Source organism: Zootoca vivipara, chromosome Z2, assembly GCF_965207765.1.
Source record: "Zootoca vivipara chromosome Z2, rZooViv2.hap1.1, whole genome shotgun sequence".
Lineage (NCBI taxonomy): Eukaryota > Metazoa > Chordata > Lepidosauria > Squamata > Lacertidae > Zootoca > Zootoca vivipara.
Genome location: NC_142585.1, coordinates 18,308,060 through 18,336,016, shown reverse-complemented (window position 1 = coordinate 18,336,016; position 27,957 = coordinate 18,308,060). Strand labels below are relative to the sequence as shown.

The 27,957-nt window shown below is 47.2% G+C and overlaps 1 protein-coding gene across 8 annotated transcripts in view; it reads right to left on the bottom strand.

The window, feature by feature from the left end:
• The window catches only part of DRP2 (dystrophin related protein 2), a 61,200-nt gene extending 36,675 nt beyond the window's left edge, over positions 1-24,525 (bottom strand). For 6 of the 8 annotated variants that reach the window (XM_088664521.1, XM_088664524.1, XM_060270458.2 and 3 more), the window contains exons 1-2: positions 24,387-24,525; positions 12,992-13,138 (exon numbers count right to left, since the gene is read on the bottom strand). In XM_088664521.1, coding sequence (XP_088520647.1) covers positions 12,992-13,099 — 108 coding nt within the window. In that variant the 5' untranslated portion in view covers positions 13,100-13,138; positions 24,387-24,525. Of the gene's footprint in view, positions 1-7,549; positions 7,700-7,733; positions 7,806-12,991; positions 13,139-24,386 lie in introns of those variants that run through there. The other 2 variants (XM_088664526.1, XM_088664523.1) reach the window with 2 other exon arrangements.
• Positions 24,526-27,957: the final 3,432 nt, after the last annotated feature.

Here is a 27,957-nt window from a genome sequence, read left to right as displayed (position 1 = left end):
GATTTTTTTTTTTAAAAAAATACTGAGTGGTTTAGAAATGCTTTTAACTAAGTAAGTAAATGAATAAGACTACTGAAGCATCTGAAACTGAGGCAAGGGAAAAAATGGAACATACTTCTGACATTTAAAAAGAGAACAGATACACTTGTTCTATTTTAAGAGAGCAAGGATTCTGGATAGCAATAACAAATACAAAATAATGAATCACTCCCAGAAGAGGCATGACTCTTCCATCCTTCTTCAAATGAAACTATAAAAAGACTTCATATGTTTCCTTAAAAATGCCCCAAAATATGTTTTCTTAACTAGATGTCTTTCAGACATATGAATTATTTTTGATACCCAAAATATGTATTTCATGATTGAGCAAAATGGTATGATCAAGGTCTCAAGCAGATATAAAAGCATTCTGTTTCTTTTCGTCTGTGGCCAATGGAAACTGGAACTGCAGAGATGTACAGGTTTTACATTGGTGTTGTTTTTCACAAAGCACAAGAGTGTTATAATAAATAAAACTTACAGCAGTGAATTAATAGTAATCATTCATATCCAATCTGCTATTGGTTGTATGAGCATCCAAATGATGTTGGTGACTTTGGTGATGAAGATCTGCCAGAGTCCCTCTTTACCTCTTTCTGCACCAGTTAACATTTAATGTATGACACATAGAAGCAGCAACGAAATGTTGCAGCGTGAATGGCTCCTGTTCAGGGTACTCCAATCCATCCCCTCATTCCAAACAATCCATTAGGATTCTGTAACCACTCTCAATCCCCACTGAGCTGTTTTTTAGGATCCACCCTTGGATTGCTCCCATTTGTTTTGTACTTCTGCAAGTCTTGGTGATCCCCCAAGTCCAAGCCTGCTGAGATGTTGTTTGTTTGTGTGTTTGTTTGTATGTGCATGGATGCATTTATGCCTGCATGTGCACACACCATTTTAGCTATACAAACAGCCACATGGAAAGCCTGAACATCAGAAATAGTAATACCTGAGTGGGATCTGCAACAAAATGCTGCAGTGTAGAGTGCTCCTTGTTCAATGTTCCATTCACTCCACAAAATCCTCTCCCCCTCCAGTTTTCATTTCCACCCTTAACGGTCTGCCTTCCAAGCCCACTGAGCATGCTCAGTTTTCCTTGGACTTGGGATGTTTGGCGGATCTCCCTCTTAGGATTTTATTTGCTAAATATTTTTTCATGCACTTGCAAACCCAAACCTGCTGATGTTCTGTACATGGGTGATGCTGTTTTGGCTATTTAAGGACCGGCACTCAGAGATTGGAAATAGCTACAGTATGCTGGGGGTCAATAAGTGTTTAAAGGTGGGCCGATGAAGCTGCACACAAACTGAGATTTGAGTGAGCAAGTGTCAGGACTGGGAGACTCACATTCAAACCCAGCATGCATGGCCATGGCACCAAAATGGGGAATTTTGTGGGTAGTTGGGCACCCAGGGTCCCAGGGAGTTGTCACCTATATCTCTTGGCTTAACACACTTCACAGGGGTTGTTGCAAGGAAGAATTAAGGGCTTTATTTGGAAAGAGACAGAGAGTATACCACCTTGATCTCCTGGGAGTATAGGAAATTGCCTTATGCCAAATCAGACTCATTGATCCATGTAGCTCAGTATTGTCCAAACTGACTGGCAGTGATTGTCCAGGGGTTTCAGTTGAGTGTCTCTTCCAATTTTACATCTGCGCATGCCTGGGATTGAACCTGTGGCCTTCTGCATACAGAGCAGATGCCCTTCTACTGAGCTACAGCATTTCCTTGCAAAAACCAGTATAAATGTGCAATTAAAAAAACAACCAGCATCCTTGGCAACATTGCACGGAGCAGCATCTTGGATCATTCTTGGACATGTGCAATGAGAATTGCAGTCAGTGAGCCCCTGCGGAGGTGCTCAAGGTGGCTTTAAAAACATAAAAGCAAGAATGACTCAACCATTAAAATATAAACCATCAAACTTAACACCAGGAAGAAAAAACCACACACCAAGAAAACACAAAACAAAACACAAAGTGAAGCATCAGTAATCAATACAGTAAGGCAGCAACAGAATCAAGGGTTTCTCCATTGTTGATGGGGCTGCTGTTTGTAATGATTTTGGATTATAGATTCCCAGTACACATGCCAGGAATTGGGAGTCTTGGGTGAGGCCCTGAAAAATATAAAGCAACTCTGAAGGCAGAAGTGTTTCTGAATTTGTACAGAATGCATTACTCTTGCTGCTGAATAACCACAGCCTGATCTCAGTACAGCTGGAGTGACATGATTAATTGATCATAGATTAATAAAAATGGATAAACACAAAGCAATTAGCATAAGAGTATGGAAAGTTTCACATAAAAGCAAAAAGGTAATTCTTACTTTACCGTCTTGTGTTCAAATTTGTATTGATGATAGAATTCAACTACTTTTTAAAAGTAACTTAGGAAAAGTTACTTAAAGTGTTAGATATTACATTTCCTAGAGTGTATTCCAGAGTGTGTTACAAAATGTGTTATATACGGTATAATAGCACAATCCACAGATTCCATCTCTCCAATTCAACAGGGACAAATAAAATCATTAAATGGAATTTTCTTAAACCAGCCAATTAGCAAGGCAAGGGGCAGAGTATTAAAAATGGAGAAGCATAAATTTGTGTATTAAAGTGAACAAGCATGCTTTTGTAAACAGCTAATGTTTGCAAGTGCGAAACTCAGGTAATACCTTAATTTTGGATATAAGAAGAGTAGAGAGCAAAATTTAGCCTCTGCAGTTTTCAGATGGTGCAAAAGCTAGATCTGTTAGCCTCTAGGTAACAGAGAGAAGGGTTATACAGTAATTGCCCAAAGAGATACATCAGGTAGGTTTTCCTAGGTAAAAGCCAAACCTTCTGGACAGGCTTGGGCTCTGCTTAGGACTGTTAGATATCCTGAGTTTACAGACAGATTAGAAACAGACTCTCAGCATATTGCAAAGGAGATGAAGCCAAACCCAACAGGACATACATGCCTCTCCTAGCAATTTAACCAAATAGTAAGTTTTATTAGATTACAGGTTTTAGTGTGACAAGAGTTTGGGGGGGGGGCAGATTGTCCCTTTGCTTCTGGCTCCTCATTACTTCCATCTGCCTAGTGTCCCTGAGAAGGAAGCTATAATCAGTGGGGTAGCATGGGTTGCCAGAGCCCGGGGCAAGGAAAGTATGTTTGGCACCGCCCTCTGATAGGCTGGAACAAAGGGGCAATAGCTCGGTGACCTACTCAAGTGGCAGCAGTGGCACCCTATAAGTGTCAAGCACAGCGGAGAGCAGGATATAGGGGGAGGTTGTTGTTGTTGTTCAGGAGTGGGTATCTTTCTAAAGCTCATGCAGAGGGCGCCCTAGCAACAGGCCGTCACTCAAATCCACTCCTCAGTCCTTCCTTCATGATCATCGGAAGATATTCTGTGTGAGCAGGAGGGTGCGCTGTTTTTAAAAAATTATTGTCTTATTTTTTCTTTTGGAATGTTGTGCCCCTAAGAATTTTGCGCCCAGGCAATTGCCCCTATGACTCACCCATAAAAAGGTTTTTAAAAAGGGTAAAGGACTCCTGGACTGTTAAGTCCAGTCAAGGGTGACTATGGGGTTGTGGCGCTCATCTCACTTTCAGGCCGAGGGAGCCGGCCTTTGTCCAGACAGCTTTCCGGGTCATGTGGCCAGCCTGACTAAACCGTTTCTGGCGCAACGGGACACTGTGACAGAAAGCAGAGTGCATGGAAACACCGTTTACCTTCCCACTGCAGCAGTATCTATTTGTTTAGTTGCACTGGTGTGCTTTCAAATTGCTAGGTTGGCAAGAGTTGGGGCAGAACAACAGGAGCTCACTCCAATGCGGGGATTTGAACTGCCAACCTTCTGATCAACAAGCCCAAGAGGCTCAGTTGTTTAGACCACAGTGCCACCCACCCATGCTACACCACTGGCTATAATCCAGGAACTGTATATCAAACCTTGAAACCTGGCTATCTTAACTTCTCATTTAAAAAGTAAATGCCCAATAAACGCACAGCCTGCTGTGGGCTATTTTGTCCAACTATTTATCTGCAGCATTTATTGGGGGGTGTATTGAGCAGTTAGCTTAAAGGCCAGGAATCACTGGATCAGGCTTGGGGAAACACTGCCTGAGGGTGAGATACAAGCATCTTTCTATCTGCTCATGATGCCAGCTAGGGAGGGAATAGAGATTCATTCCTGCTTGCATTAAAAGGGGAATTTTTCACTTTCTGAAACAATACTGCCCTCTGGGTCCTCTGGGAGGAATATAAATGCAATGATAATAATGATAAGTGGAATGGAATGCAGCCAACTTTTGAAATCTGCATTTCTCCAAACTTTGTGATACAGTTCTGCAAGCCAAGTTATGTGTACAAAAGAAGTGAAAATAACATTAAAAATGTGTCTCCTAGGCAAAAGTACACACAGAAATGTGTGTATTCTTATGTTGAAAGGGACTTTATATAAAAAAAGAAGTCATGCTGATGTAGAAATGTGGAGAGCTAAAGACTGGGAAAATGAAAAAACAAAATGGCCAGATTTGCCCATCCCTATTTTTCTCCATGGTTCCATTCCCTCTCCTTGAGTCTGCATCATACCCTCCCCTCCAATGTCTTGTCACAGTGTTTGCCTCTTACGCCACTGAATCAATACCACAAGCCTTCCTACCACGGCTTGGAACACCTGGAGAGCTGGTTTCAAATCCCTCCTCAGCCACACAGTAGGGTGACCTTGGTCCAGTCTCTATTTCTCAACTTTAACCTACCTTGCATATTTGTCATTAGGATGAAAGGGAGAGAACATACGTTCACCACCCAAAGTTCCTTGGAGGAAAGGCAGGATACAGACAACAATTACAAATGACTAGATTTATTAAATAGCTAGAAGCCTCAGATCTGTTGCTATTCGGAATTCTAAGAAACCAAACATGGGGTGCAGTTTGGAAATTCAGTTGCATCCAAACATAGATGAAAACCTGCTACTTGATCTCAGGAACTATCATGCAAAATTCGAATGTGTTATCTTAAGAGGTGTCCAAATGCAAACAATTTTCCAAATGTATAGTAGAACAGCAATACTTCTACTGTTGCTGCTGCTGCTACTATTGCTACTATCTCCCTCCAATATACCACCTGCAGAGGAACTGTCTTATGCATGCAAGCCCTTATGCCTGGTTTTGCAAAATGCTATTGTGAATTGACATGTGTTGCTGATAGGTTATCTTTTTCCTTCTTTGAGCTGTTATGGAAGAAACTTAAAAGCCAATAAACTGTGCATAAAAAGTTCAAAGCAAACTCACAAGAAAGTCCCACCAAGTCCCACAGAGTTTACTCCCAGGAAGGTGTGTACAGGTCTGCAGTCTCACTACGGAATAATGTTTGCTTAGATAGAAGTCCCACTATGCAACTCCCCAGAAAATGGTGAACTGGATTGCAGGTGACATTATCTGTTGAGCTCACTGCTGCAGAACAAATTTCCTTGATGGAGAAACCCACATGCTTTGAGACTGACTTATTTAAATTAGAATTGCCTCTTAGTGGTCCTGCCTCTTTCCTATTGTTGGTGTACTTCCCCCTTTCTGATTTCTTAACACCAGAGGTGGGAACCATTTTCAGCCTGAGGGTCACATGCCCTTGCAAGGAAGATTCCAGAGGCGAAAGTGGGCAGAGTATTGAAACTCTTATCTATGTACACCAGTTTATATATTCCCAGCCGTGCGAAAATCAGAAGTTTCCATAAACACACATACATAACACTCCATCCAGGGAAACAGGCTCAAGCACACTGTACTGGCTGGGGGATGATAGAAGCTGTAGTCTAAAACATCTGTAAGGTGCCGGACGGTGGACCTAGGACCTTCTGCATGCAATGCAAAAGTGCTCTACCGCCTAGATATGTCACTTCCCTGCACATAGAAAACTAGCATGTCAAGGGGAACTTGATTCTCTGGCTGGGGTGGAAGCAGCTGCCATATTGGGGCAGGCTGTTGCCTTCATGTTCTGATGATGGGCCTCAATAAGGCATCTGGCTGGTTGGCTGGCCACCATGAACTGTGGAAGAAAACAAGCCCCCCTTGGCCTTGCTCTTCTTCATTTTGGAGGCTCCAAGTACTGTATATAGACTGCATACCTTGAAGATAGATAATGGAGACATGGATTTCGACATGGTTCCACCCCACCCCCCCAAATCAAGAGTGGCTTGTGAGCTTCCCAGTGGCACTTGGCCAAGTTTTGCTGGAAGCAACTCCAATCAGGTCCAGCCAGCTTTGCCAATGGTCAGGGATGATGGAAGCTGGGAGTCCAACAACATGCTGAGGGTTACAGGTTCTCCAGCCCAGGTCTAGATGGATCTTGGCATCCAACAACCAACTCTCATACACACACACAGCAGCTTCCATTTTTTGCAACCCGCTGCTGACATTTTCACTAAAGAAAAACACCACTGTGACTTTATTTGTGCTGGCCATAGTTTCTCCCTCTGACTAATTAGCCATTAGTCCTCCAAAGCGATGTAGCATTTACTGCCTTCCATTAGAAGGCATCAACCCCAAGGGCTTCAGGAATAGCATACTCAAGCATCATAATGCTCTCCGCAGAAGGGCACCCTAAGGGAGCATTGTTGTTGGGGAGGGCAAAGACTACTCAGCAGCAATATTCCGTGGTCTGTTAGAGCAGAAACAAAAACAAAAAACACAACCTGGTGTGCGGCTGGGTGAATTCTCCAGGAAAATCTCTTTTAACACAGATTTGCTTGTAAAAATCCATGCATAGCATAATTACAGTGTCCTCTTGTTTTAATAAATCCGCAAATCCACAGGATGGCTTAGGAATTATATGGAAGAAATTCAAGTGTTAAGTATCGCATCTGGCAAACTAATTCTTAATATTTTGAGTCTTAAATTTTTTTAGTGAAGAAACCTTTTAATGTTTTGATTGCTTTTCTTAAAAAAGAAAAGAAAAGAGCTGTGCTAAACAGAATCTAATTTCAACTGGAAAACTCTGCAAATCTGCAATACCCAGTTAAACTTTCTGAGAAGCATCAATTCTGAAAGGGTGCAAAATTACGCACCTGTGCTAGGGAGCACATTGCAAGTACAGCAGGAGCTCATGCGCACACACACACCAAACAGTGCAAAGGAAACTTAAAAAGATGAGCATTATAAATCATTCATGCCACAGCTGCTGCATCTCACGATGCCTTCACATTGGGAAGCTGGTGCCTTTTCATGCGCTGATTCTCACAATGCTAAAGTAGGTTAGCCTTGCTCTGTCAGCCAGGAAGAACGTTTAAAGTTGGAAACCCTAAGTCCAGGAGGGGAAACCCCAGCGGAATCTGGGTCTCTTTTAAAGCAGCAGCTTGCATTAGAGTCACAGCAGAAGACAACTCCACAGGGTCCAAAATCTGCTGCCACGTGGAGCCGAAAGACAGCCCAAGCGTGCAAAGCTTGCACAAGAAGTTCACAACACAGCAAGAGCCAAAATGTGAAATACACCCACCCACCCACAGACACAGAGTTAGACATCCGAACCTGAAACAAAATCTTCTGGGATGGGGGAATCAGTTGTCTCCAGCTCAGCATCAAAACTCCAACTGCTCTCTACTGCAGGGATGTCAGGCTGGCTAATTCACTCCCACTCTGCCCAGATCCATGTGAACTGCTTTATTTTTAGATCCATGCCTGCACTCTGCCTTTGCAGACAGCTCTCCCTTACCTGGGCAGACACGAGGATCCCCAGCGGGCCTCCTTGGCAGCTCCATGGGAGAGCATGTGTTGTCGACTGGCACCCCTCCCAAAGCCATCCAAAAGGGAGATAAAGGAGGGACCGGGAAAGCAGGCAGGAAAGGGAGGGGAGTGCAGGAAGGAGTGGTTTGCTACCCTCTCTTTGCTGACCCCCTAGGAATCTTGCAGGGGGGTGGCAGCAACAGCCACCCTTCAGGCTGTGAATTGCAGCTTTGTCCATATGGAATTCCAACACTCTCCAAACCACTTGATTCTCTGGCTGGGGTGGAAGCAGCTGCCTGCGTGAGAGGGAGGCTGAATGTCACAGGCAACCTCCTGCCCTCCCAGAGTGGACTTGTGACAGTAATGCTCAACTGCAGCAAAAGGGTCGAAAGATGAGTGCCCCCTCCCCAAGATCAGAAGAGTCACCTTGCTATATGGATGACCCAGTGTAGGCCATGCCTGTCAGATTCCTCCTCCTTGGCCTCAATGCTTACCCTTGTAGAACTCAGTAGGGAGGATGGGGGGGGGGCTAAATTTGACTTGTAGGTTCTGCCTGTCACTGTCTCTTGTCTCTACCCACTGCTGGTATCCTTGCCTTCTGTCCCACCAGTTCTAATGGGCTCCAGCCACCAATGCCATGGAGTCTGTTTTCTGATGGGAACCGCTGTGAAACCGGTGTGGAGGAAAGATCTTTCTTTGGAGATTGGAAGAAGAAGAAGAGAAGAAGAGTTTGGATTTGATATCCCACTTTATAGGGGTGGGACCAGGCATTCCCTGGCTGCCAGTCTTCCTTAGAGACCAAACATACTTCCCGACTGTCACTATTTCCAGGTGGGATTCAACCACACACCAGCAAATCCAGGCTTCACAATCAACATTGATTTGTTTCACACTTGCACAATAATTTCACATAATCCACCACAGCAAATCTTTATCATTTTTGCAATAAAGGAATTGGCAGAAAAATGTGTAGGATAATCAGGAGGGGGGGGAGGGAAGATGCCATTTTTATTATGCATTAATGGTGACATACTCGTAATGTTATTGCGGGAGTTGTAGATGGTTGCGCTTTCAAAACTGTTCGTTTCTGCAACAGTTCCTGTACGGACATATTGCTTCATTTCCAATCAGTGCATGTTCTGTAGCTTCCTGATGAAATCCTGCAATTTTTCATATCACAAGGATTTCTACGGACTGTCAGGATTTTTCAGGAGGAATTTGATCATCTACCAGAACTTTAGGTGTGTGTGTTTTAAGTGGATTAAAGAGCTGTTGCCCTAGCACAACTAATCCACTTTTCAAAAAGAGAGACAGTGCTGGACTTTTTCTGGTTTGGAAAGTGATGGGAAAATGCACTGAAAAGTGTGGCATGAACAAATGACTAACAGGAAGTTGTATAAGCACCCCACAAGCAACTCAGGATGAGTGCTCATTGCCATAAAAAGGTAGAGGTAAAGGACCCCTGAACAGTTAAGTCCAGTCAAAGGCGACTATGGGGTTGCGGCACTCATCTCGCTTTCAGGCTGAGGGAGCCGGCGTTTGCCCACAGACAGCTTTCTGGGTCATGTGGCCAGCATGACTAAACCCCTTCTGGTGCAACGGAACACCGTGATGGAAACCAGAGGACACAGAAACACCATTTACCTTCCCGCCACAGCCATACCTATTTCTCTACTTGCACCGGTGTGCTTTCGAACTGCTAGGTTGGCAGGTGCTGGGACAGAGCAATGGGAGCTCACCCCATTGCACGGATTCGAACCACTGACCTTCTGATTGGCAAGTCCAAGAGGCTCAGTTGTTTAGACCACCTGCCACCTGCATCATATAACCACTCTGTAAACAAATCAAATACTCAATAAAAACGTACAGAACCTATTCCCTAACTTAAACTGTCTGGAAGCAAATCATAGTGAACACTGAATAAATGTTCTAGGTTTGTTTGGTTTTTATCCCACTCCTGTTGTGCTGTAGCGTAAGGGTGCCCTTCCAGTAGCATTGAGAAGCAATCATAGGACAATAAATGAAGTGGAGTGATGTATGGATAATCCAGTATAAATACTCCATTAATGCATTATCAATGTGCCAATGACATGTTTTAGGATACATGTTTCGCAAGGAGGAGGAGGAGGAGGAGGAGGATACCAGTTTGGAGAAACTATGACTGCTTGATGCCATGTCATGTAACCCCTGACTCAAACAATGAATGCTCAGTAAACAGGGGACTGTTGTCAAACCTGCCTGCAAACTGTGTGGAAACAAATAACAAAGAATGCTCAATAAACAGGTTGTCTGGAAGCAACCCAGGTTCCCCGCAGGGAATACTGAAAATTCCTGGGATTCACCACCCCCTTCAGCACCAAAGCAAGAGGAAGAATGTCTTTGTTTTGGCCAAGAGGATTCCGTTCCTGTCAGTAATGGTCTCCCACAGACTCCCCCCCCCATAAGCTAATGTTTCCATGCTCAGTCCCACCTACAGGCACATGATAGAAAGCTCCCTCTTTCTCTTTGTCTCTGCCCCATGTTTCTTTCCACCAGATGACCTCCTGCACTCTTGCATGCCTGTCCACCACCTCTGCCTTTCCCTCTCTCCCCCGCCCCACCTCACAGCTTTTAAAATTTCTACAGTGAGATGTTTGCAGGGCTGAAGCTTGCCTTGAAGCCATTGCAGAAGCCATGTTCTTTGTCGGTATCAGGAACCTCTGGTCCTGCAGATGTTGTTAAACTACAACTCCCATCATCATCATCAACAACATCATTTAATTTGTATGCTGCCTTTCCATAGTGAAAACCATGCTCAAGGGGCTTACAACATGAAAAGATTTACGTAATTGCAAACGTAACTTAAATAGAAATAAACAATAAATAATACATATCAAAAAAGTAAGGACCATAACTGAACAATTTCCACATAAATCGTAAGATCTAAATATGAAGATATGGAAATTTTATGTCAATAACAACAACAACCCCCCCCAACAAAAATCTCTAAATAGCCCAAGAGTATGCTCAGCAGTCTCAGTTTTTACAGCTGGAGTCAGGGCCCCACCCTTCCAGGCCAGGTGGGAAAAGACCAGCAAGGCAAGGAGTGTTGGCTGCAAGAAAACCACTTCTGCTTTACACGGAGGTGGTGTTGTGGGCTTGGCCCGACTGAAATCTCATGATGGGGGCTGAGAGATCAGCCCCCTCGCGAGGGGGGAGTTCCCGCCTCCGTCATAGCCGGGCTGGCCAATCGGGTCAGCCGGGAGGCGGGGCTTCCCCTCTTTTAAACTAAGCCGAGGCGGGAACTCAGCCTCTTTAGCCCCGGCTCCCAGCGCGATCGGATCACCCACCCACCCGGCCGTTAGGCTAGGCAGGCTAGGCCGACGCTGCTATGGACTTCGGTTGGTCGCCTTGGTTGGCTGGGGGGGCCTGGTAGGACCTTTTCCACTTGGACTAGCCAAACTGGTTTTTTCGCCTACCTCATAGCAATTCGTCACAACTTGGTTTGGCGGTTAGGCATTGGAAATTTGCATAAATGAAGAAAGGGGGGCAGATTACATCATCCTCTGCCCGAAATTGGAGATTTAATCCCGTTAAAGAGGTTCCGGGGGTGGTAGCTTTGTCCTGAGCCGGGGGTGGTAGCTTTCTCCTGAGGTCAGGGCCTTATAGCACCCCCCAACGATGGCCACAGGAGGTGTCTCAGTAGATGTACATCACTGGGCTCCTTTCTGGTGGTTAATTTCTCCCAGACTGTAACACACGGGTTACAGTCGGATATACCCAGTTAGGTTCCAATGCCTAAGCCAATACCGCTCAACATCCGAAACCAATAAAGTTGTGGCCTTTTCACCCACTTTAAATCAATTCACTGTGTCTTGCGTCTTATTTCCTGGGGAGGGAGGGACATTGCCACACAAAAAAATAAACAGAGAGGAGAATTTCCTGGATGCCAAGATACAGGTTTTGGGCAAGTACTTTTTGGTGACAGAACCCCAGCAGATATTTGAAATCACAAAATATGCTGCAAATTAAAGTGTGGAAATATAGGCTGTTAGACCTTTAAAATACCGTAGGTCCTTCTAAGTTCCATCCAAAGTTTCTCTCTTCCACCAACATAGAAAAAGACCACATGTTTGGTAAGTTTAAAAGAGTTTACTTACAACTCTCCAAAGATCCAATTCATGTACTTTTCCATATAGCATTCAGAGAAAGTTGCACAGGCAGTAAAACTTGGCTTAGTTGCAGTGGTGAAAGTTCCTAAATTAATGTGATAGGAACTCAAGAGTGGCTTGTAAGAGCCCTGCAGTCTGAGCTTCAGCAACCAGCTAAGACACGGGTTGAGGAGGAACAAAGTCTTGATTACATAGTCCCTTCCAAGGTGAGCTAAGCCTGGTGGTACAGCTTATTCTATGGTATTAACACCTTCAAGCATTAATTAGTCTTAGTTATACGAGGCTGGTTATCTCACAGGAACCAATTTCCAGGATTTATGGCCATCATCCCTGGTCAATTGAGGGCTAAAAGTTCCCCACACCTGCTTTCTGTGGTTGCAAAACAGGGACAGACAACATTTTTGTTTGAGGGCGGCATTCCTTGGGTGGAAAGTGGCTGGGAGCTACAAGACAGAAGTGGGTGGGCCTAAAGGTGGAAATGGGTGGGGCCAAAGGTGAGTGTGGCAAAAGCAAAAAGTGCCCCCCTCTTTGCCCCTAATTAATTTATCATTCATTCATTCTCACTCTCACACACAAGCCACACAGTTTTTGTTCCTTGGGATGGAAATGCCCTTCCCACATGCCAGAACCACAGCACATAACTAATATTTAATTAATGTGTCCAACTTGCTGCCATAGGACATAGGGAAGACTACTAGAATATATCGCTTTGAAAAGAGGGATCAGGTGAATTCACGGAGGAAGAGCTATCTAATGAGACAACAGCTAGGACAGAAGTGGGGAATTTCACGCCTGATCCCTCCAAATGCCCCTATTTGGCCCTTGGAACTCCCTGCAGCCCACACCCCCTCATTAGCCACCTGCTTCTCCCCACAATAGTAATAATATTAATATATTTATATGCTGTCCATCTGACTGGGTTTCCCCAGCTGCTCAGATATGTTGAGCTGTTGTTTTCTTTCACTGTATTTTTTCTTTCACTTTTTTTTAGTTATAAGCTTTTGCAAAAACAGTTTATAAAAATGTCACATATAAACAAAGACATCCCTACCCACCCTAAAGAGCACAGGAACCAATAAATATAAGGAGTTCTTACCTGAGACTGTGCAAGGGAGGTGCTGTTGCGGCGAGATTGGTGGGTGGCATGCCACTCATGACATCTGGGGAGGGTGAAAGAACATCCCTGCATGACCATTGGCTGCATTAGAACAGACGCTCATGAGGGCATATCAGCTCTGGAACGCTAGAAATGGAAAAGGTAGTGAGCAGGAGTTACTTGATCACTTCATGGATGAGCCACTGGCCTGATACAGCAAGACTCTTCTTTGATTCTTATGGGCTTTTAGAGAGTTGGAAGGGCACTCAGAGGTAATCAGGTCCAACCCCTCTGCTAAATGCAGGATCTGCAATGTTGGATTATCATCATCACCACTATTATCTTAACTGATTTACTGATCACTTTCAATCTAAATCTTTCCATGGGGTATTTTAGGCTGGGAAATAGTGACAGACCTCAGGTTACCAAGTGAACTATGTGTCTGAGGGAGGATTTGAACCCAGGTCTCCCAGGTCTTAGTCCGACACTTTAACCCTGTGCTTCTGAAACTTTTTTCCACACTTGCCACTCCTTCAGAATAAAATTTTGCTCATGCCACACCACAATTTTTAATTAATACCGGTAATAATAATTATAATAATTTGGATACTACACTGAAATGTTTAAATGTTTCCTTGATTGTCCTTATCTTCCAGCTAAAATTGCCATTCTCTCCTGCCGCACCAGTGTGGCGCACCACACCCTTTGAGAACAATGCTCTAACCACTACACCACCCACCACTGGTTCTATAACTAACTCCCCACTGCTATCATTATCCAGTGATGCTCTTGCCATTTTTGCTTTTTTTTTTTTTGTAAGGCTGTGCACTTGTCATCTCCAAGTGCAGAGCTGCAGAACAAGAACCCTTGTCAATAGCAGTGCCCTGATTTTGCTCAGTGAAGAGCAGGGCATTTTCTTAGCCCTGTAAGGGACCTGCTAGAAGTTATCCTAATAGTTCTGGAGCATTTTAGGAGACTTGCGTACAGAACTCCATCCCAATGTCACACTCACTGAGGTTTGTCATTGAGCAAGCTCTGGAGTTACATGGGCTCCTTTCCTGAAATGTGGAGCTTTGTTCAAAAAAACCCCTTGCTCTTACAGTTTTGAAAACCTGAATGCTTCTTTAACTCTGGTTTTTGTTCCTCACCGTTCAAGCTATGCCTATTGCTATAAAAGGAGCCACTAGCCTATTATGGAGGCAGAGAAGACATCTGACAAACTTCTGCTCAGGGCCTTTATTATGGAGTTGCCTTGGGTATCTCACTGCAATAACTGCATTTATGTTGGGAATATATAGATAATGAAACATCAAAAAATCTAAATCCCCTCTTCATGCAGAGATTGAATTTGGGTTGCTTCTACCCTCATGGCCCATTAGTGATGCCAAGGGATTTCTCTTCCACAGTCAGATGGAAGCAGAATTAAATCATTCAAGGTTTATCCTCATAGGCGAGGTCCTAGAATATGTTTACTCAGAAGTCTCATTCAGCAGTGGCTCCACTTCTCCCAGCTACTGGCCCTTTAGTTAATCATTTCCTGGTAGCTCTCAGCTAAAGAAGCTTTTAGTTATCTGTTTCCTACTAACATCAAAATGTTCCTAACCATCAAAATGTTTTCTTAAATTAAATATTAATTCATTCCACATTCGGAAACAATTAAAAGGAGATTATTGTGTTTGGCAAGACTAATTATGTCTTGCAGGACCAGGCATCGGACTTCCCATACCTCAACTCGTATAATAAGACACCAATGAGACTGGTTTTTGGTCAAAACAGGGCACAACTTTATTGAATACAGATGAAAGAGGTTTGGCTTGGACATGGGGCAATCTAGGCAGGGGTTCCTAAGACTTACATCCAATAGGGTGATCCCCACAGGGACCGCCATCTGGGGGAGCACCTTCGGCCCTGGCCCCACCAGGGCACGTGGATGGCCACTCCTCCTGGATCCCTTTAATGGGATACCCAGCGTTTGGAGGGGCAGGCGGAGACTACAACCTCCCCTCTGTGCAAAACAAAGGATTGCCCCAATGCCCAACCAGTTGCTATGAGGTAGGCAAAACCACTGGGTCAGTGCCAATTAGCCTGGTAGGCAAATTCCTACCTGGCTCCTTGAAGGAGGTCAGGGCGACCACCACAGCAAAGTCATTGACTATCAGCTTAAACCGAGGGTGGGTGGGTGGGAAAACCTGAAGCAGGAACAAACAAGCTGTGCCCCAGGTGTAGGCTGATTAAATGGGCAAGGGGCGGATCCGAGGGAAGCCCACCTTGGGCTCCATCGACTCCGCCCCTGTCAAAGCCCAAGTCCCAGCCTGCACCCTCATTTGCCAAAGCAGGGTGCAGGCTAGGATCCGGTTCCTGATAGGCAGAGAGGGCTTATGCCCCCTTCACCTATCAGGAAGGGCACAGCCAGTTTGAATTTCCTCACTGTGGCCCTAGTGAAAACTCCTCTCTCCCACAATGCCACCGTACGAAAAGGGTGAGCGGGCCTGTAATTATGCTATGAAAATATATTATTCAAGGGCAACAAAGGGACTTCAAAAACAAACAAAACAATTAATCTTTCTACTATTTTGTAGATTTATTTGGGTTGCTTTTTGTTAAAATAACAAATAATAAGTGCAATAGTAATAACAATAATGATATTACTACTGTTTTTGTTATTGTTAGGCCAGAAGCAGAGACAAGTGTCCATAAGGCTTTGCAAGGGTTTCCTGGATAGGTTGGACTTGTTACTAAACTTGCATCAGAAATCAGAAAAGTGACTGCAAACTGGATATTAAAACAGATGGGAGGGCCATGGGGCACCCCCCCCAACTGACATGCAAGGGTTTGGCAGTGATATCATCTGGTTTCCTCTGCAATAACTGCATAAAATTAATAATGTTACTTGCAGAGAAAATGCTTCATGTGGAACTAACCTTGTTCAAATGAACCAGTTTTCCCTTTGTGTACTGTTTAGAGGCTCTAACCACGAGGTCACATGATGACCCAGCTGTCCTTACTTCACTCTTGAATACAAGATTTTCAGTCTGGTTCACCCCAGATAAACCTTCAGAGCAAATCCAAATGGAAATAAGACCTCCCAAAACTACAACCCTTTAGAGCAGGTGTTATGTACTGAGCTGAATCCTAAAACAATAGGATTCAGAATCAGCGGGAGCTACCCAATCCAACTCCAGGTGGAAGTGAATCCGCAACCTGATTGGCCTGCTGGAGCAGCCAATCAGGCGGCTGGCAGAAGTGAATCTGCTACCTGATTGGCCTGTAGGAGCAGCCAATCAGGCTGCAGGCAGAAGTCAATCCACAATATAATTGGCCCACAGGTGTAGCCCTGAAGTAGCCAATCACGCAAGGCCCATTGTGTAAATAATGTATATAAGCAGATGGTTTTGGGAAAAGAGCCATTCGTCTTCTCTTCTTCTCCTTGATGAATATGAGCTGAATAAAGAGCATGAAATTCACTCTCGACTCCGAGTATATTTCACTGGCGACGAGGATGGGATCCTGCTGAGCTGACCGCCACCACGCACTGCACCGCAGCACCGCCACCTGCTGCACCGCTGCATCGCACCGTGCATCCAGGCTTCAGCTCCAGGACCCAAGGAACCCAGAATGGCAACCGACAGCAGCTTCTTGCCATTCAAACCAGCATCAGGAGACTGGGAAGGGTACGCCGCCCGTTTCAACTTCCTCCTGCAAGCGAAAGAAGTCACCAACGATGCCATGAAGAGGGCGACATTCTTCAGCGTCTGTGGAGAGGAGACGTTTGAAATCGCCCGGGCTCTCCTTGCACCTAGAGATGTCGCTACCGTCTCTTACAAAACAATAATGGAACGGCTGAAGGAGCACTTTTCACCACAGCCCTCGGTGGTAGCTTGCCGAAATGCCTTCTACGCAAAGCGGCAAGCCCCGGGGGAAACCATAACTGGGTTTGTGACCTCCCTCCGCCAAGCCGCCCGGTTATGCAACTTCTCAGAGTTGGATAACATGCTTCGTGACCGCCTCGTCGGTGGCCTGAGGGACGAGATGTTGCAACGACGCCTCTACGCCAAAAAAGACCTCACGTTCCAGATTGCTCTGGAGGAAGCCCTGGCAACCGAAGCCGCCGAGAGGTCAACGCAAGAGGCACGACCGGCCCCGCCATCCCAACCGAGGGTCTACCACGAAGACCTCACCGACGAATCCGAATCTGACAGGGAGGAAGTACACCGAGTACAGCGGCGCACTCAAGCAGCACACACACCACAGCAGCCTCGACGAGAAGGAGGGAACTGTGCAAGCTGCGGGGAGAACCACGAGAGGAGGACCTGTCGTTTCCGCAACGCAGAGTGCAGGCAGTGCAGAAAATTGGGACACATCGCCCGGGTGTGTCGGGCTCGACTCACCCGTCGACAAGCATCAGATGACCGACCCAGGAGCCCCAGGTCACACGGCACCATGCACCAAGGCAACTCGACGGAGATCACGGACTACCAGGTATTCCAGTTGCCCCATCCCAGCACAGAGAAAATTTATATAGAGGTACAGATAGAGGGAGCCCCATGCCGCATGGAGCTGGACACGGGTTCAACTCTATCCATAATCTCGGCCCGAACATTAAGGGAACTGTGCCCTAATGGGGGTCCCAAACTAAGGCCGGCCCCATTCACCCTCCGGGACTTCCAGAAACGTAAGGTCCCTACAATGGGGGTGGGGACCTTCAGGGTGCAATATCGAGGGCGAAAGCAACAATTGGACTTGCTGGTAGTTAAGGGCCCCTACGTTAGCTTACTGGGACTGGCATGGTTTGGACCTCTGGGGCTAGCCGTTACCGGGGTGAACCGCACTAGCTTACAAGTGGACGTGGACGCCATATGCAAAGAGTTTCCAGGGGTTTTCGATGGGGCATTGGGACGATATACAGGACCCCCCATTGCCCTACAGCTAGACCCCGCTGTACGACCCATCAGGCACAAGGCCCGCCGGGTCCCGTTCGCCCTGAAACCCCGCATAGACGAGGAATTGGACCGGCTCGTGGAGCAAGGAGTGCTGGAGCCGGTGCCCAACGCCCCCTGGGAAACTCCAATTGTCACACCCGTCAAGCCTAACGGTTCGGTCCGCATCTGTGCAGACTACAAATGCACCATAAACAAGGCTCTCACGGCCCATGCATACCCAGTGCCAGTGGTCAGCCATGTCCTCGCCACCCTGGCTGGGTCAAAAATCTTTGGCAAACTGGACTTGGCCCAAGCGTATCAACAGTTGCCTGTGGACGAAGCCACAGCAGAGGCTCAGACGATTGTGACGCACAGAGGGGCATTCAGAGTAAAGCGGCTGCAATTTGGCGTTAGCGTGGCACCAGGCATATTCCAGAATCTAATGGACTCTCTCCTTAAAGGGATTCCTGGCGTCACCCCCTTCTTCGATGATGTACTGATCGCCGGGCCCACACCAGAGGAATTTGAGGACCGCCTCCGCTCCGTCCTGCACCGTTTCCAGACGGCGGGCCTCAAGGTGAAGCGGGAAAAGTGTTTACTGGGAGTGCCGCAGGTGGACTTTCTGGGATTTAAGGTGGACGCAGAAGGGGTCCATCCAACCGGTGACAAGGTACGGGCCATTTGTGAGGCCCCAGCACCCAAGAGCAAGCCCGAACTTCAGTCATTCTTGGGACTATTGAACTTTTACCATGCCTTCCTTCCCCATAAGGCAGCGGTAGCGGAGCCCCTACACAGACTCCTAGATAAAAGGGCCCCTTGGGTGTGGGGCCAGCGACAAAGGGCCGCATTCCAGGCAGTCAAGGACTTGCTCGTCTCGAACTCGGTCTTGGCACACTTCGACGAGAGGCTGCCAGTGGTGCTGGCATGCGACGCCTCTCCCTATGGCATCGGCGCTGTCCTGGGACACCAACTCCCGGATGGAAGAGAGGTGCCGGTGGCATACTTCTCCCAGACGCTTGCTGCAGCCGAACGAAACTACTCACAGATTGACAAGGAGGGTCTGGCAATCGTGAAGGGCGTAAAAAAATTCCATGATTTCTTGTACGGGCGGCCCTTTACCATAGTGACTGACCACAAGCCGTTGTTTGGCCTGTTTGCCCCCGAGAAGCAGACCCCCCAAGTGTTGTCTCCACGTGTCCTCAGGTGGTCAATTTTCCTTGCCGGCTACCAGTATGCACTAATCCACCGCCCTGGGAAGGCGATGGGCCACGCAGACGCACTCAGCAGGCTACCACTACCAGAAACAGGCCCCGACCCAGCGCCTGCGCAAGAGGTTATGACCCTGGAGCTGCTTCCCGACCGACCCATTCAGGCACAAGAAGTTGCGCACCATTCCACAAAAGATAGGGTCATCTCCCGGGTCCTGGACTGGGTGTGGCGAGGATGGCCCAGCAGCAGCCCCGGGCCAGAATTCGCTGGCTACACAAACCGCAAACATGAACTGTCGGCCCACAAGGGGTGCCTGTTATGGGGAAGCAGGGTTGTTGTTCCCCAGCCCCTCCGCAAAAGGGTCTTCACAGCCCTACACGAGACACACCCAGGGGTAGTGAGGATGAAGGCCCTTGCCAGGAGTTATGTGTGGTGGCCGGGGATTGACAGAGAGATAGAGGCCTGGGTCCAACACTGCCAGACCTGCCAAGAATCCCGCCCGGATCCCCCAAGGGCCCCAGTCCAGCCCTGGGAGTCCGCCCGACATCCATGGTCACGCTTGCACGTGGACTTCGCTGGCCCCTTCCAGGGAAAAACATTCTTCATAGTGGTGGATTCCTACACCAAATGGCTGGAGGTCGCACTGGTACCGTCCACTTCTACGGCGGCAGCCATCCGGGTACTACGTAAGCTGTTTGCAACCCACGGGCTCCCTGACACCCTCGTCTCGGACAATGGAACCGCATTCACGTCAGAGGAGTTCCAGACCTTCACAGCGCAGAACGCCATCCGCCACATCCGCTCAGCACCATTCCACCCTGCCACCAATGGCCAAGCGGAGCGCATGGTGCGGACCACCAAGGACAGCCTCCGCCGCATAACACAAGGGGACTGGGAATACCGCCTTGCCGCATTTCTTCTAGCACAGCACAGCACCCCAAGCACAACGACGGGCCGGAGCCCAGCTGAACTACTCATGGGCCGGCGCCTTGCAACTAGACTGGACCGACTTCACCCCGACAGAGCTCAGGATGAGGTAGTGGTGGGGAAAGGCAGGAACCCCCGGACATTTGTGGCCCAGGACCCAGTGTATGCAAAGAATTTTGGGGCAGGCCCAGCATGGGTACCCGCCACAGTCACCAAGGTGACCGGTCCCGTGTCGTACGAGGTACTAACGGAAGGGGGGCAATGTTGGCGCCGCCACTGCGACCAGCTACGGCGACGATTCCCAGGAGGAACCCGGGAGGAGAGCGGGACAGAGGGGTCCCAAGGGGACAGCAGGGCAGTGAGGCCTGTAGAGCGAGAGGGGTGGGCAGGGGAAGCAGAAGCAGTAGGCACAGAGGGGCGCCCCGAGGCTGGAAGGACACCGGAACCAGAGTCACAACCTAGTGGTTCAGTGGCGCCAGACCAGACAGCCCCGGCACAGCCAGCAGCCTCGGAACACGAGCCAGAACCAGAACCCCTGACCAAGGAACACCCCAGGCCACAACGCACACGGAGGCGGCCAGCAGACCTTGGGGACTACGAATGCAACTTCCCGGGCAGGACTGGAACTTAGAGGGGAGGGGTGTTATGTACTGAGCTGAATCCTAGAACAATAGGATTCAGAATCAGCGGGAGCTACCCAATCCAACTCCAGGTGGAAGTGAATCCGCAACCTGATTGGCCTGCTGGAGCAGCCAATCAGGCGGCTGGCAGAAGTGAATCTGCTACCTGATTGGCCTGTAGGAGCAGCCAATCAGGCTGCAGGCAGAAGTCAATCCACAATATAATTGGCCCACAGGTGTAGCCCTGAAGTAGCCAATCACGCAAGGCCCATTGTGTAAATAATGTATATAAGCAGATGGTTTTGGGAAAAGAGCCATTCGTCTTCTCTTCTTCTCCTTGATGAATATGAGCTGAATAAAGAGCATGAAATTCACTCTCGACTCCGAGTATATTTCAGCAGGCATCCCCAAACTGCGGCCCTCCAGATGTTTTGGCCTACAACTCCCATGATCCCTAGCTAACAGGACCAGTGGTCGGGGAAGATGGGAATTGTAGTCCAAAACATCTGGAGGGCCAAAGTCTGGGGATGCCTGCTTTAGAGGTTATTTGCTCTGACCTGCCTAGCATACCCAAGGCAATGTTCACACCACATACATATAAAGCAGAAGACCTGCCCCAGAGAATTCTGGGAACAGACAAGTTTCTAGCCCTTAGTGGTAAGGGTAAGGGTGTGGACAATATCTGGTCAAAATTTGTAGCGGTGGATGGGAGGAGAAAGATCTTCAGCTGTCAGAAGATAGGCCATGTATAATGCAAAGGGGAGGGACTGTGACCGCCAAGTGTAGCTGAACTACACAACTCCTATCATCCCGGAATATTGGTCATGCTGGCTGGGCTGATGGAACTTTGAATCCAGCACATTTCCCATCCAATGAAGTGGGCTTGCTGCTATGTAGTGCAAATGCTTATGCCGCAATACATTTGCACTCATTTTGTTAGATTCCTAAAACACGCAGCCAGACTTATCTGACAAATTCTTCTCTTCCGTTTTTTAAAAATCCGTTGTACTCCACCCACCCTTTTTGTCAAAAGTTTCTATTTCCTGCTTGAAGTTCTGCCACTCCTGACATCTTGAACAATAGATAGAGTCCTCCCTATCTATCAGTTCTTATGCATTTCTCCCCCCCCCCCCCGATCTCTGGTCAGTTTTACCTGCTCTATGCACTGTTACATTCTTAGTATTAGGGAAGTATATTTAATTGTTTTGTATATCAAACTCACAAATCCCTTTGCATAAAAATAAATAAATGATGACTGCTTCATGTGCACATGTTATGGGGGAATTAAAAAGGAATAATAGAATCATAGAACTGTAGAGTTTGAAGGGATCCCAAGGGTCATCTAGTCCAACCCCCTGCAGTACAGGAATCTCAGCTTAAAGTATCCATAACAGAATCACAACAAACTTAACATCCACTGTTTATTTTTTCCCATTTTTTAATTGCAATGAACAAAAGTAATGGCTATTTAAAAAAGGAACAACGAACGCTTTGAAAGCCCCATAATTGTTGGACATTAATGCAGGTCAGATGGTCATGTTTGACTGTTAAACACAGGGATCTGCCAGTTTGATGGGCACACTTGTTAATACTTAGACCAGGCATCCCCAAACTGCGGCCCTCCAGATGTTTTGGCCTACAACTCCCATGATCCCTAGCTAACAGGACCAGTGGTCAGGGATGATGGGAATTGTAGTCCAAAACATCTGGAGGGCCGAAGTTTGGGGATGCCTGACTTAGACCAATTTCATTGTTTTAACTGGCAAAGTATGAGTGGGGCTTTAAACCTTGCACTGACCACCTTTCTCCAATTCTTTGCCTTACATCAGGGGTCTGCAACCTGCGGCTCCGGAGCTGCATGTGGCTCTTTTACACCTTTGCTGCGGCTCCGGAGCGGATACGAGGGGAGGAGGCGTCCGAGCCATGCGCCGCCTGAGCCATGTGGCGGCGCCCGCCACGCCCGTCAGACACTCGCGCGGTGCCCACCGCCGCCGGAGCACACAGCTGCAGCGGCGCGCTGTGTGCCTGCGCCCCACACGGCGCCCGCCGGAGTCCACAGCTCCGCTGTGCGCGTGCGCTGTGCAAAAAGGACGCAAGGTGACGTTAGCAGCCCGGGAAGCGTGGTCGGCCCCCTCCCTGCATCAGCCCCTCCCCGCCGCATTTCTGCAGCCAATAGGCTCACGGGGGGCGGGGGCGGAGTTATTTATTTTTTTAAAACGGGCGCGCTTCTTCCCGCCCAGCAGCAGAAAAGGCTTGCGGGCTCGGAGCGCGTGTTTGCTGCTGCTGCTCCTGCCTGCGGCCTGCCTGTGGCCTCCTGCCGGCCTGGTCAGGAGATTGAGGTAGATGTATTAATCAATGGGTTGATTCAATATGAGGAAATTTTATAAGTTCACTTGATGGGAGCAACACACATGAAACCATACAGGTGTCCTAATAAGGGAGTCAGAGTTTTGCCCATTCCCAGTAATCAAGGCAGCCCAAACTCATAAGGCAGTGGTTGCTGGTGCCCATTCCCAGTCATAGCTGCCAAGTTTTCCCTTTTCTCACGAGGAAGCCTATTCAGCATAAGGGAATTTCCCTTAAAAAAAGAGAGAACTTGGCAGCTATGTTCCCAGTAATCAAGGCAGCCCAAACTCAAAGTTATTTTTATAATGACGAGGATGACATTGGGCCCTCATTATTAATTATTATTTACATCAGGCACTGATTATGGTACACTGGGGCCCTGATTAATTTTCTATGGCATTTTGGGGCATTGATTATTGGGCATAGCAAATTTTGCTATGGGGCCCTCTGATTTCTAATTACGTCCCTGTTTTGCGGCTCCCAGTTTATTTTTTTTCTTCGGAAACGGGTCCAAGTGGCTCTTTTTGTCTTAAAGGTTGCAGACCCCTGCCTTACATTCATTAGCAATGTTCCTCTGCTTTGGGTCAAATAGTCCACTCCTGACTTTTCCCATAACTTCTCTTATTTGATTGCCAACTTTGGGTAGGTAACTGATGACCACATGAAGTCACCCAGCTCAGAAGCTTTTAGGCACACCATTAGGTTCCAGAGGCTCTCAAGTGTATCTGTTATCATAGAAGTAGGGAAACACGGATCTTCCAGGGTGTTGCCTGCCATAACTTCCCACAATCTCTTTGTTGTATTCTCAAGATGTTAAGCAAAGTTAAGGCCCTTCATTCTGCCACCAGAACCATCATCAACCCTCCACCTCCCCTTACCAAGACAATGATTTTGTTATTATAGCTTCTCTCTCTTGGGAAATTTGCAAGGAGAGGGGGAGAAGAGAGAGAGGGATGGTTACTGTTCAACAGCATCTGCAGGCAGAAAACAAAGAAGGGAGTCTTAAAAAAACAGAAGAGGTCTCATTTTCCTATAACAGAATCGTTCAGCTAGTCCTCTGGAATTTGTCAGAATCGGGAAGGGAATCAGCGTAAAGCTGTCACTCATCTAGGAGGAAATTCTTAAGAGAGAGAGGGAGAAATGGAAATGGAAAGGGTTCTTCGGACGCGGGGGGGGGGGACGGAGGGACGGACGAGGCGAATTCCAAGGTGAGAGGCCCCTCCCCACCTCAATTGCTGAGGACACAGAGAGATAAAGAGAGAGCAATTATGGCGATGGTGTGTGTGTGACGCGGGGAGGGGGTGGCATTTGTAAGGCTGACTCAACCTTGATCATTTATTATTGCCTTCTGCAAATAATCGGTGGTAGGCCTACCTTGTTTTTCTTCTGGGGTGGTCACTGGGGAGATGGAGCTGCCGGTGGCTGGCTCAGCAAATGAGGTGTCGGTACCCCCCGTGCTGAAGAAGCATGCTAAGGTTTGGGAGGCGATCCCATCTCCAATAGATCGGGGGGGGGCGGAGGAGGAGGAGGAGGAGAGACAGCGGATCACTTAGGCTTGCTGGCGGCGGCGGCGGCAACAGCAGCAGTAGCAACAGCAGCAGCAGCTGTGAAAGCGAAAACGCTGTTGCTGGACCAGGAGAGGAGAAAAGGATGGGGAAGAGAGAAGAGGGTGGGCAGCAAGCGAGAAAACCCCGGCAAGGAGGAGGGACCGATCCCCAGCGTCGGGATCGCCCCCCTGCGTGACTCTGGAGGTTATCCGCTCCCTCGGCTGGGAACTGGCTGAGCTCCCTTTGCATGTACTATTAGGAAACGAGGCGCTACATTGCCACTAATGCACAAGTTAGCTGCTGGTTCGTCCCCTGTGTCTTTAACATACAGAGACGGTGAAATCCAACAGGTGATGATCTCGTCGTTGTCACTTGAGCCTGGGGTCTATGAAAAGCTTCAGCACCTGGCAGCTGTGCACAGGAGCCCCGGCAGCGGGAAGAAGTTGGCAACTTTCGGGTACCTCGCCAGAAACGTTGTGATGAAAGGAGCTAAGGCACGGGGAGGACAGCCCGTGGCCCTTTCTAGACAGAGGCTAGACTCCCAGACTCTTTGCACTCATTGGCTAGAATACAGAAAAGGCACCATAGAGTTTGCTTCCTAGAGATCAGTCAGAAAGATACTCACACTTGATCTGGCAACCTCTGATGATTTTTAATCTTAAGTTCTTATGAATAAGAAGGCAGGCATCCTATGAGAAGAGGGATTCTATCTTCTCTTGCACTCATACAAGGAATGCCTCTAGGATACTGCTTGCAATGGCACAATCACACCTCTTAAATAAAAATAGATTTCACTCTGCTCCAAATTTTTATTTCACTGTAAATGTATACAAAAATTGATCCAATCAAGACTCAAGTTAATACTATAAATTTTAGCATGTAGATTGGGAGGGGTGGCTAATACCCCAGAGAACAGGATCACACTTCAAAATGACCTTAACAGATTAGACAACTGGGCCAAAGCAAACAAGATGAATTTTAACAGGGAGAAATGTAAGGTACTACACTTGGGCAACAAAAATGAAAGGCACAAATACAGGATGGGTGACACCTGGCTTGAGAGGAGTACATGTGAAAAGGTTCTAGGAGTCTTGGTAGACCACAAACTTGACATGAGTCAACAGTGTGATGCAGCAGCTAAAAAAGCTAATGCAATTCTGGGCTGCATCAATAGGGGTATAGCATCTAGATCAGGCATCCCCAAACTGCGGCCCTCCAGATGTTTTGGCCTACAACTCCCATGATCCCTAGCTAAGAGGACCAGTGGTCAGGGATGATGGGAATTGTAGTCCAAAACATCTGGGGGGGGTGTCGAAGTTTGGGGATGTCTGATCTAGATAAAGGGAAGTAATAGTATCACTGTATTCTGCTCTGGTCACCTGGAGTACTGTGTCCAGTTCTGGGCACCACAGTTCAAGAAGGATACTGAAAAGCTGGAACGTGTCCAGAGGAGGGCAACCAAAATGGTCAAAGGCCTGGAAACGATGCCTTATGAGGAACGGCTTAGGGAACTGGGTATGTTTAGTCTGGAGAAGAGAAGGTTAAGGGGTGATATGATAGCCATGTTCAAATATATAAAATGATGTCATATAGAGGAGGGAGACAGGTTGTTTTCTCCTGCCCCAGAGAAGCGGACATGGAGCAATGGATTCAAACTACAAGAAAGAAGATTCCACCTAAACATTAGGAAGAACCTCCTGACAGTAAGAGCTGTTCGGCAGTGGAATTTGCTGCCAAGAGTGTGGTGGAGTCTCCTTCTTTGGAGGTCTTTAAGCGGAGGCTTGACGGCCATATGTCATGAATGCTTTGATGGTGTTTCCTGCTTGGCAGGGGGTTGGACTGGATGGCCGTTGTGGTCTCTTCCAACTCTATGATTCTATGGCTTACACATCAGGATAAAAAAAAAACCTAATTGCTGTATGTAAAATGAGTAACATGCAAACAGCTGCTTGCCCTCTTCCCTGAATGCGCTGCTTTTAATTCAATGACAGCAGGCAGAACACATTATGCAATACACAATAATTGTGTTCTGGAAAACACAGTTATACCTGTTTGCATTCTGCAGTACAGTGTGTAAGAAAATGTAGCTTCAAAAGCAAAACAAAGAACTCATATAGGCACAGCCAAAAAGAACTGCCCTACCAACCATGCCACAGCTGGAACAGTATCCTTCAGTCCCCAACAATTTATAATCCCACCCCCACGGTTGAAATAATTGAAGATGGGGACATTTGCCCATCTCCAGTCGGCAGTAACCTCACCTGCTCGCCAAGGATTCTCAAAGATCATAGACAAGGGCTCTGAGATTATTTCTGCAAGCCCCTTTAGTACCCTTGGGAGCAGCTCATCAGGCCTTGGAGATTTGAATTCATTTAATGTAGCTAAGTGTTCCCTTACTACCTCATTTCCTATATTGGGCTGCATCTCTCTCCTTACATAACATCTGTTATTACCAGGTAGAGACAAAGGTTAAATAGGTGTTGAGTAGTCGACTCTCTGGATAAGGATTTAATTCGTTCTGGGGTCCATGCGCACCCCAAAAAACCCATAACCTGGAAATTTTTGCAACCCGAATATTATGTATCCAGAGAGGTACGTAACCCGAGGGTCCACTGTAGTTCCACCCTCTCTCCGTCACTCAATACAGCATTTCTTCATCTTCACTGCACAGAGGACCTACTATTTACTTGTTCTTCCTCTTGCTTCAGACATAGCCAAAGAAACCTTTTATTTTTTACCTCTTGCAATCCTGAGCTCATTCTGAATTTTTGCCTGCCTGACCTTCTCCCTGCAACTGTCAGCTACCGGTACTTGTATATACTGCTCCTTTGTGATCTCCCCTTTCTTATGCCCTTCTTAAATCTCAGTTCATCTGTAAGCTTCTTATGCAACCACACCAGTTTCCTTAGATGCCTCCCTTTTTTTCTTGTTGGAACTGTCTGCATTTTGCCCTTCAATATTTCACCTTTAAAAAACTCTCATCCATTTAGGATTCCCTTATCTTTGTGTATTTGTAGTCATGGGATCTCACTCAGTAGCTTCTTAAGCTTCATGAAATCAATCTTATTGAAGTCCAGACTACACTTTGACTACATGTCTGACTACACTCATCTATGCCTTGCCTCTGTATTATGAAACCTAGGACATGAACACTTCCTCTCAAGTTTCCAAGTACTTTCATTTTGTCCATCAGTTCTTTCCTGTTGGTGAGGACCAGGTCCAACATAGATGATCCCCTTGTTGCTTTTTCCACCTTCTGGAAATGCGATTGTTGAGTGCTTTTGCTTGGCTGGACCGTGTCCCTGAACTGCAATAATGCCTCTTGCTTTCCTGGAGAAGCTGTGTGTGCCTTTGAATTTTGTGTGGCTGGAATGTAGCCTACAGTACAAAAGTAAGAG